Source organism: Phymastichus coffea, unplaced genomic scaffold (genome assembly GCF_024137745.1).
Source record: "Phymastichus coffea isolate CEN01 unplaced genomic scaffold, Cenicafe_Pcof_1.1 PCOF00044, whole genome shotgun sequence".
NCBI lineage: Eukaryota > Metazoa > Arthropoda > Insecta > Hymenoptera > Eulophidae > Phymastichus > Phymastichus coffea.
The window spans coordinates 49552-60535 of NW_026706855.1; the positions used below are offsets into that span (position 1 = coordinate 49552).

Sequence of the window (10984 nt, forward strand, 5' to 3'; positions counted from 1 at the left end):
TTGACGTGAACCTATTAGTATCATAAATGATACTTTCCTCTATGCGTACTTATATTTAATTTTAATAAAAATTTCTTGTTACCCGGCAAATATTAAAATGTACATGACTTATTTGAATGTTATTTTAAACTATTTATTCATAAGGCATATTTTATTTATTTATTCAATCATTTATTATTACAAACAAATATAACGAGTCAAATGGAAGCACTAATTAATGCTATTGGCACATGTTTCAAGAGTACGATCGCAGCCGTATGAGGTAAGGCATATTTATCAAACGGTTTGATTATACTTTACCAACCGTACGTCTTACTATATTAGAAATAAACATAGAGATCGTTAACTTAGGTAGTTAAAATGCTTATCATTATCGATACTTTTCATGAAACTTATTGAGCATAAACTGGCTTGGAAGACTGCAATGGCAAAAAGCAATATAATGTTATCCGATAAATTTATCATTTATAGCTCGGAAACATAAAAAATCAATTAAAATATATGATATATTTGTTCAACGAGATAATGAGATAAAGTAGCCCTTATAAAAGCACGATCACCTTTCTTCGGCGTCAAAATAAACTATATATTGAAAACCTACAACGTAAGATAAGTCTTTTTTTTGGAATGACCTTGACAATTTTCACAGCTAACGTTAATTTTGACTGCGAAAAAATGCAAAATTCACCAAAAATTCATAACAATGAATAAGTGTGAGGAAATGAATAATTGTCAATTAGAATGAAAATCATACAAAATAAGATAGAAATAAGTCCATGAACTGAAAATTATGCAATGAATAATAAATTTTGATTAAAGAACTTAACTAATAACGCATCCTGTTTCGAATTTTCCATTCTTGGAACCACCTGAAGTGACTGAATTTTTCCGCGAACTAGGCATAGTGGCTGTAGTATCAAGGAATTCGTCGTCGTTATCTGAGTCGGAGTCTTTGTTCCTTCTATTACGAGGATTTAGATCCTGTACATAACGCTCGATCATATCATTCTGCGCTAAAACCACTTGGCCGTTGTGCACCATGAACGGCATCTCTTGATTGTGAGCCAATTTCATCTGCTTCTGAAGATACAACTGATGTAATTCCTCAAACGGATCTTTCTCATCATTATTGAAATAGCTTTTTTTGTTTCCATCGAAGAAGTTGTCATAAACAAAACCGACGCGTTTTTCTAAATCACCGACAGTTTGTCTGCGTTGTTGATTGTTTGACTCATTCTCCACAAATCCGGTAGTGAAACCAACCGTATGGCGGGCAGGTTTTTGTGGTCCATTGTTTGCAGCTAATCGATTGTGAACTTCGTAGTTATTACGATTTGGTTGCTCATCGTAAGAATAACGCTCTTGTAGCCAATTTAAAGTCTTAGCTTTACCGTCCATTTGATTTTCGAATTGCATGTGATTCTTATTTTGCTCTTCTTTGCACAAAATCACAATGTCATTGTTAACAGTCGATGACTTTTGCAAATTTCCTAAAATGAAAAATTTTTTATGTGAATAAACATTTGTATCTAAGTTTTTTTTTTTAAATATATCCAAATTGTTCTCAATAAAACATATCTCATTTGATTTTAATGATGCACTATTTAATTATAGAATACCAACAAATAGATTTTAATTTTCTAACTAAGCTATTTGTGCATTAGAACTTTTTGCTATCGGATACGAGCAATAACAAAATATTTAACGACATCTCCACTACTGAAAGTACATTACCGTTTGCTAATCGGAAATTAAGATCTTTGCGCTGATTCTCCGTAGTAGCATTCTTCCAGCGCTCACTGTTCATAACTAACTGGGCGAGTTGTTGGATTGTCTGCCTTGGTTCTTTATTAATGTAACCCGGTTTAGGTGGTGGTGGCGGTGGCGCAGGCACTTTCGACGGTGTCGACGAGTTACAAGGATTGCCGATAGGTTTTTCACGAATATCCAAGTATCTTAATCGCTCGTATGTATCTTCTTGTCCAGTAATTACATTTTCATTGCGCTTGACTGTAATAAAATAAATGTTATATCAAATGTAAGAATGTTAAATAAACGATATATTTTATCAGCCTATTACGCATACATTCATCAAAGTATTTTACTGCTAAGCACTTTACATTAACCAACCTATTTCCTTTTTTAGTACTGAAGGTGGACGTGGGTTTGTATCACTTCCGCTGGGCGTTATCGCGGCAAACTCGTTTTTCAAGTTAATCGTGTTTCACGAATAAGGCGCTAAAGCATTCGATAAACGAAAAAAAGGACATATTCTCTTCCGACATTTCCCAAGTCAAAGCAACGTCATTCATTATATTTTCTAATCGAAAACTTACCGTTATGATCATATTTGTATTGCTCAAGAGGCCTGTTACAGTACTCCCTCTCGCTAATCCTCTGTTTCTGTCTAATCCATTCGAGTCTAGCGTTCTCGTCCGCCTCCGTGCACTCTATCTCATTATCGAGGAAAGCGGCAGTAAGTATTTGCGCGGCACTTGGTTCACGTTGAGTGAACAAACGACGACGTGCTTGTAGTTCTTGGCCCATTTGCGACTTGATACGAGCATTCTCAGTTTCCTCTTGAATTAGACGCTCAGCTTCAAGCAAATTCTGCGTTTCGAAAATCAGAGTTTTAGTATCCATGCCAATCTCAAACTCCTTAGCGATGCGACGCTCAGCTGATGATTTCGTACGGATTTCATCATTCTGAAAAGTAAAGAAACACAAGTTATGTTACGTAAAAACGACACTAGTACTCAGTTCTAATAACTTTACGACTTTCCATTCATTACGACCAATTAGGGCGTTCTCTTTCGAAACTAGTGCCTCGACTAAATACATGTTAAACTAAAATATATTTGATTTATTTACCATACTAATTGGTCTAAATCCAAGCTGTTGCTGAGCACGCACAAATGGCGATGTGGATACTGGTCCCAATTTCTGCCAGATGGCCCCGACTTTTTTCGACGGGCTGTTAATAATGGGCGACACCACACCAGGTCTCGTTTTCACTGGATTCTGATTCTGATTGACTGGCGGTTTATTGGTATTTGATGATGTGCAAGGTACTCGGCATGGTTTTGGAGGTACTAAGTCTAATTTCGGCGGAACGATGCCTGGTTTTGGCGGTGGTTGAAGATTCGTAATCACAGCCTCCGACGGAGGCGATGGAGTATCATTAACTCTTTCGGAGCTCTTATTTAACACGGCAGTTTGCACTACGTCTAGAAGATGGTCAAGGCGATTTTCAAGACGATTTTGTCGGTCCCGATCTATGTCTAACACGCGAGTTACCATTTCATTTTGTGCTGCTAGTATCTGAAACGATTAAAACATTAAATTGTTAACAAAGTATAATACTTATAAGTGAAATTCAAGTGTGCAAAATATATTTAACCTTGTTTACGACTTCATTTTGAGAATTGATAGCACTCATCATCAAGCGTTCGAGCTTTTCAGCCTTCTTTTTTCTGAAAGGAGCATTGGGTATGTCATCTGTATTGACTGCAAAATCTTTCGGCTTCGTTGGTTCGCTATCTGGTGTTGGAGAATTTTGCAAAAATTCAATAGAAAGACTATCGTCGTTAAAAGTAGCATTATTTGTTATTGTTGTTACATCATTGAGTGGATTTGATGAAGGACGACTATATGCATCATGTATACCATTTGCTTTATCAAGTTTGGTCTGACAAAATCCATAATTGAGATTTGGTGGAATGTCTGGAGAAATACTTGGAGATACAAAGCCTAAATGATTCATATTGGCATTATAATTCTGTGAGATTGGTTCTTGAAATTGGCGATAATTTGCTAGTAAATTCTGCCTGAAACTATTTTTCCTAGGCTCTTGTGGCATTGCTCTGTTACCCACAGAATTTAGCTGGCATTTGCTTTGTAAATTTTGTAAAACGTTTTCAGCAATTATGTTATGATTGCAACCTAATGGTGCTTGATTACATAGGACTCCTTGATCATTGTACAAGCCTTGATTGATATTCTGAAGATTTTGTCTCAAAATAGGATTTATTTGCAGTCTATTATGCTCCAGTATTTGATTTTGAAGTAAATTTTGCTGAAGCAGAGTTTGATTTTGCTGCATGTTCTCTTGAATAATCTGATTTTGAACATTTTGCACAGTATTCTGAAATGGAACATCATAGAATTTGTTGGTGTATGTGCTCTGTCTGTAAGTTTCTTTGATGGGTGGTTCTTCATAAAGTCCATTATGATGCAAGATTTTTTTGTTAGTAATGCTAAGCTGCTGTTGAGTTGTGTTAGTAGCAGCATCTCTTACAGGAGAAAAAACTCTATATGGTTGAGCTAATACTGTTTCATTGGATTCTGGAGATTCTGGATAATCATTGTCCCCTACAAAAACAAACAGAACATTATTAAATGACTGAGCAATTTATTAAATTGTAAATAATAAAATAGACTTACGTCCTCCATTCCAAACAGGAGTTAATGCTTCTGTACGGTAAATGGAGTCTGGGGGCTGCTGATACTTATAACGCATTTGAATATTCTTGTTAGTTTTCACATCTTTTGGTGGTGATTTTATATTTACAACAGAATCTAAAAACATTGTACACAAGTATTAATTATAGTTCTAAAGACTAATTTCAAACTAAAGTATTATTTCCCACATACCAACAGTATCAATACCGTTACTATTAATCTGCTCCTGCTTCTTAAACTTCAAAACTCTATCAATCGACTCATAGTATTGCTCTACTCCTGCCTTAGTGCCAGATCTTTTAGCCTCTCGATAGCACACTAGCACCTGTTTCATGCGTGAACGACACTGTTTTCCATTGACATTGTAACCCTTCTTGTTCATATACTTTGCTATACTCTCCCATATAAGCTGTGGTTTGGTGGCGTACTCCAGTTGCTTCTGGACCTGCTTGTCTGTCCAGACTGACACAAGCAATTGCGTGCTTTCTGGAGTCCATTTATACTTACCTTCTCCTACAACACTCATCCTTTAGAAATTTTCTTACTGATACAGATCAAGAAAAACTATTGAATTTCAAGTGCTGAATTTTCACAAAACAATTCAAAAAGACTACACACAATAGGAGAAGAAACTCACCGAAACGGAAAAGCATGGACATTTAATCTCCTCTGACGTTAGCATTCAAACGCTCGCCGCGCAGCGACGGTTACTCCAAAATCTCTTTTATACTTGAGTGGGGGTGGTCTCGGAGTTTTACCTCCCCCCTTAGTTGCCTATAAGATGCTGTTGACGCTGGACCAATGACGTGAGCGCTCCGGCAGGTTTTTTAACTTGTGTATGTGTGTGCGCGCGACAGCAACAAGTGGCCGGCTATAAAGATGGTTTCTTTACCTCTCCCACTGAAACGTGTTCGCGTATGCAGCTGCAGCAGTCTGCGCCAAATAAAAAGGAAACGAAACATAATGCATCAAGCGACGAAAGCCGAGATTTTTCTGCGCTATCCTTTAGAAATGCAATTTCAACAGAGTGAAAGATGACACGTCGAGACGTGATGTCGCGAGTATTTAACGGGAATGGTTATTACGAAAACTCATTTCAGTCTTGAGAAATGTTGATTACTTAATGAAATATTCATAAGATGCAAGCTAGATTTGAGTTTTTGAAATTCTTATATACACACATGGTTTTGTATAATATTACGTACATACATGTACATGTGATTGCTTGAAATATTGACAAGCTATCGATTGTGCACAATTATTTTACATATAAACTATTGTGCACAGTAACAGCGTAAGAATTGATTCATGCCGATTCACGTTATATCACTGTACACAATAGTTTAAGTGTAAAATAATTATAAGTACAATTGTCGATTTGCTGAAATACTTAAGCTGAAGAGCCCAAAAATGAAGACTATGCATCGACCCCCCCCCCTCCCCCAGCTTTATTATGTCAAGAATAATAGCCTTATCTAACCCATCGACCCTTTCCTCGATAACATCTACATTTCATTACGCACTATTAAATACTGCTGAGTGAACTAAAAGCCTCTTGAAACTGGGACGAGCTCAGAATGCCTAATGCGTAATTCATTTTGTTTTCGGCTTTGTTTGTTTTGACTTTGAATGTCAACACGTATTAAATGGCGGTCTTACACAAAAATAAAATTCTTGGACACATTTTTATCTACAGATTACTTGCATAATAAATGTGGTCGGAATTTTATAATTTTGTGTTAATAATGTTTATATTACAAAATTGATAACTAGATATTGATAAATTAATTCTTCAGCCTACTTAACTTTGAATGCTTTATGATCATTTTTGTAATAAATTGTTTTTTACAAATAACTCACCGTTTGATTCCGCCTTGGCAAAACTGTAACCACGCACAAAAGGCAGAAAGCTGCGAAAGTCGCCTTTGTTTTCATCCAACAACATCGTCCCCCACAAGTCCAAATGGAAAAAAAATGTTCGGCCGGTCTCGACAATCTCCGTGAGAAAAAAATAACATAAAAGGCATGCACGATTTTTTGCCTTTTAAATGTATATATAATATATATGCTGCATCTTTTACCGACCGAATAAGAGGCATTCGCCTATAGTCCTGTAGATTTTTTAGTTTTTTATATGATCTTGAGATAATATAGTACATAATGCATGCAATATATAATAATGTTGGAAGATCAAATTTTTAATTTAATAATAATGATTTAACATTCCTTTGAAACAGAAAAAGAAAATTAGATTTTTATTTTTTAATAAAAGTGAATAAGTAACATTTGATCAAATAATTTTTCGATATAAAAATGTATCCCTAATCAAAACATTATTATATTTTGTTATATATAAATGCTACAATTGTATGTGTATCCTAGAAATACCTAGCATGCAAGGTATCATATGTGTAAAGCCAAACAATTCATGGCCGCGCGTCACCTCAAGTGCAACGCGAGAGATTGTCGCGAGTTTTCTGTTAATGTTTTTTTTAATTTTTTTTCTTTTGTTTAAATACAATGATCGTGAGTTTGATTAAAATAAGGGTTTCTTCAGTGTTTATCTTGCTGTGTCATTTGAAGAATCAGTTATTTGTAAGTGTCAAGAGTGCCTTTTTGTGTAACTTGCAAAGCACATAACCTGCATAATGTTTGCAACGAAAGCAGTCGGCAGGATTTTGGAACAAAGCCAATTTTCTTGTATATTTACAGCGAATGCATAATATATATTTATATTAGGATTTAATGATATGTTTTCGGGTTTTGCAAAAAAAAAATTTGTCAAGAGTTGCCTTTATAAAAAGTACAAAGCGAAAATATATGATGAAATTAATTCATCAAAATGTTTTATTCCACGCATAATTGTTTATTGCCTATGAAGATAATATCGAGCTTAATAGATACTAATTTATGACAAATAAATACATTTACAAGTAGAGCATTGGAAATAAGATAAGATTGTAAAGCAAGATTTTTACGCTAAGAATATGGGTAAGCAAATATTTCATTTACACAATGTTATTTACTGATAGAATCATTAAAATCTTAGAGCCTTAATAATTGGTCTTATGGTATAAAGAAATAGATTCTAATTTTTATTATTTTTTATAGTGATGGCAGGATCAGAGGGTGTGCCTGGGTCGGGAACAGACGAACCTTTGTCTAGCAGGCTACAGTGGTTACGTCAGCGTCGAGAGGCACTACAAGAAAAACTTTCCCAAAAAAATAATGAATTGAAAAGTCTTTGCATTGAGGAAGCTGAATTAACCGGAGTCTTACCTCCTGAAATCCCATTAGAACCAGGAGAAAGTATACCTAATTTTAGAAAAAGACTGGCAACAAGTATTAATTATCCTCAAAACGCAATAAATAAACTGAAATCCAGTGGAGCTGTAAGCTTTCTTTCTATCTATCATGTTTCTTAATTTTATATCTCACTATTGAACAATTACTTTATTATTCCAGGAGGAATCAGCTTTGGAATTGGAGCGACAAGTTCAAATCAATATTGCAGAAGCTGCTCTTGCTAAGTTGAATGATTTATCAGAAAGCAAAGCTGTCAGGCGTAAACATCGTTCGCTTTATCAGCAAAGCCAGAGGAGGCTACAAGAATTAAATGCTCAACTGAACTTTATTAGACAGAGTTATGGAAGTGGCTTGAGACAGTCTACACACATTCCACTCCATAGTTCGCAGTCTCACTTACAAGGTAATGCAAGGCATAGGACTAAAAAGCCTAGACCTCCATTGGAAACTGCAGGTAATTTTTAATTTTACCTAATTGTATTCCAGCTCATCAAAAGATAAACACTTTATGTAATAAGATTTAACATTTGCAGGAAAAGATCTCAGTCCAAAAATAGAGTCAAGAAATTTCCTCGAAGAGGGAGGCATTAGTTTAAGTCCTTTAGGTTCACAACATAATTTCAATTATCCAAGCTACGATTTTCAAGATCTTGGCAATCACGGATACCCACCTGGCTCGAGTAATATATCCAATCAAAATCGCGCCACTTTTTCGCGACCAACTCCAAGTCCAGTCGAACATAGACGTAGTAATGCCGATCTCAATGCCAATAATAATATTTATGTGCCACCGGAACACTTTCGAAATCGAGCGTACTCACAAGGTGGAAACAGTAGTAAAAGTGTAAGCCCTCAGCTTCAATTCCCTCCAGAACGTCCCTATCGACCAGTGCCAAACACCTATACGGAAGAGGAAAGGATGCAAATAAGACAGATGAAGCTCAAGAGGCAAAATAACGATGATATTACAAGAAGTCCGCAGTATACAGATTCGATGTATATGGAAAACGAAGTGCATCGAAGATCTGCTCAGATGTCGCATGCTGAAGCTGACTTTGTCGTACCACGGTATGATGGTAGGATACCGGAATACGGACACTATCATCTCGGTATGTGTGCTACGGACTATGATTAGCTTCATTGCATCACCGTGAATTTCTATTTTGGTTTTGTTTTTCACTTTTAACATTAAAAAAGCTTATACTACTTATAATGAGAAAGTGTTTGGCCTGTTTGATAATTAAAGAAAAAAATGTTCCGCTATTAATCGGCAATAATAATGGTATTGTTCGTTATGTAAAATCAGCGCTTTATGCATTCACAATGAGCGTATAATTACTAATGTATTATTCACGATTGATTTGCTCTTGAATACAAGTGATCTGTCACATATACCCAAAGCATTTTTTTATTTAAACAGACAAATCACAAAATCCTACGCCAGTTCTACGACCCAGAGAAAACCTTGATAATAAGCCACCAGTGGAAACATACGTGCCTCCAGGTCACTGGATGCGTCTAGATGACGAAATAGTCTGGTGTACCGACGAGCAAACTTCAACGATCGTTGCCGACAAATTTGGCAGTTTAGATCGTCGAAAGCATCATACCCTTCATCATCCGCCAAATCCTGAGATTCAATCCCGTTATCACACTGTGGCTATCAGTGGTAAAAATGCGTTAATACCGCACGCGCGACCTTATCCAACGCAGGTGTGTATTTTTAACGAACACCATGGAGTGAGTAATTAAACACACACTCAAATATATAGGAAAAAAATTGAACGAGATTTTTTTATCATGAGTCTAAAGACGTTTTGGTCACGTAGTTTCCGAGAAATGTTGAAATATATAATTTTCGTTATAAATTTAATGTACATGCTCAAATTGATGATGACTGTTAACTCGAGGAAGAATTATCTTTATGTTATTGAAATAATCGTGTGGAGAATGATCCAAATGTAAAAATATATTCGATGATCGTTGCATAGCTATCAATATATTACGCACAGAAAATAAAATAATTCTTACCAGAATTCCATATGATTTAAAGATGAAAAGAACAAAAAAATTGCAGCCATCAATGCACAGCCCCGACACCAACAATCTACCGTCCTCCAATCGAATCCTTCTACGTACGCAATCATTAGGCAGCGTGGAGACATGGCCACAGCAACCAAATTCTCCTACGGACAGCGAAGGTCACGAGTCTGTCGACAGACCCCCGAAACCTAAACCGAAAGAATGGTACGAAACGGCTTTGGACACTGGCGGTGGCGGTGGTGGTCCTTTGCCTCCGCGGGCCGTGAGGCGAACTTCTCAGCACAACCCTCTGCCGGTAAAGGAACGTGCAGCGCCTGTACGTAGCAACTCCATACCGTCGAATCGAAGACTTCGAGAAGCTCCACCTCCACCACCTCAACAGGTTGACGAACAACTACCTCCGCCTGTACCGAGGTTTGAAGGACGTGTGTTGGAGATTCCTGCTGAATCTAAACCTCTGCCTGGTACGTAGCTTTTTGCGGTGCAATTAGCCTGAATAATTATTACATTTTATTTGTTATGCAAGTTAACTGCAATCAACTTTTAAGTGACCAAAGAATTACTTGTACTGAAATCAAACGTTCATTTCTTCTTAAAAATTACCGCAACAAAATAAGCCATGTACAGTTCATAGTTGTACTCATTGAACAGAAATGCAAATTATTAAAATTACGCACAAAAATAGTAGGAATAGATATAGAAATAAATCACAGGTAAAAAAAGTCATAAATACCTAGAGATAAAAATTATGCTTGCTAACTAGGATCTCAAGAAAACGGTAACGAGCCTATTATCCCATTGAACTCGCCGACGAACCATACGGTCGTGCAGCCCGGCAAGTATCAGCCATATCGAGAAGTAACCAAGCCTTTCGAAATGTCTGACTTCTATAAGTACTCTACGAAATACCGTAAAAGGGCAGAGTCTAATGAGCAGCAGCAGCAGCAATAGTTACCATCACAACAGCAGCATCATCAACAGACACAGTCAATGTCAATATTTAAAACGATCAAAACAACCCAGTGCAAAGAAATATTTTTTAGTATGAGATATATAAGTTTTAAGCGAGTAGATTATTTGATGTTTTTGAGTAATCATTGAAAGCAATGATGATTTTATAAGGAGTGTATTTTTATAAAACAGGGTTTTCGATGAAATAAACCACGCTTTCTAT

The 10984-nt window shown here is 36.2% G+C and overlaps 2 protein-coding genes across 7 annotated transcripts; one reads left to right on the forward strand and one right to left on the reverse strand.

Moving 5' to 3' along the window:
• Nucleotides 1-108: 108 nt before the first annotated feature.
• LOC131664464 (uncharacterized) lies at nucleotides 109-6458 on the reverse strand. 5 transcript variants are annotated; one of them, XM_058935582.1, is made up of 9 exons: nucleotides 6322-6458; nucleotides 5099-5394; nucleotides 4654-5005; nucleotides 4444-4578; nucleotides 3401-4371; nucleotides 2872-3321; nucleotides 2337-2706; nucleotides 1735-2010; nucleotides 109-1490 (listed from the first exon to the last, which is right to left on the reverse strand). In XM_058935582.1, exons 3-9 carry the CDS (start codon nucleotides 4985-4987, stop codon nucleotides 823-825), a joined length of 3204 nt encoding a protein of 1067 aa, XP_058791565.1. In that variant the 5' UTR covers nucleotides 4988-5005; nucleotides 5099-5394; nucleotides 6322-6458; the 3' UTR covers nucleotides 109-822. The 5 variants fall into 5 exon arrangements, with proteins under 5 accessions (XP_058791565.1, XP_058791566.1, XP_058791564.1 ...); XM_058935583.1 differs by lacking the exon at nucleotides 6322-6458 and adding an exon at nucleotides 5942-5971; XM_058935581.1 differs by lacking the exon at nucleotides 6322-6458 and adding an exon at nucleotides 5830-5970.
• Nucleotides 6459-6904: 446 nt separating this feature from the next.
• LOC131664465 (serine/arginine repetitive matrix protein 1) lies at nucleotides 6905-10983 on the forward strand. 2 transcript variants are annotated; one of them, XM_058935586.1, is made up of 7 exons: nucleotides 6905-7452; nucleotides 7573-7853; nucleotides 7927-8221; nucleotides 8301-8876; nucleotides 9188-9480; nucleotides 9821-10274; nucleotides 10574-10983. In XM_058935586.1, the coding sequence occupies exons 1-7, from the start codon at nucleotides 7449-7451 to the stop codon at nucleotides 10759-10761; spliced, it is 2091 nt and encodes a 696-aa protein (XP_058791569.1). In that variant the 5' UTR covers nucleotides 6905-7448; the 3' UTR covers nucleotides 10762-10983. The 2 variants fall into 2 exon arrangements, with proteins under 2 accessions (XP_058791569.1, XP_058791570.1); XM_058935587.1 differs by having other exon boundaries at nucleotides 9845-10274.
• The last annotated feature ends 1 nt before the right edge of the window (nucleotide 10984 follows it).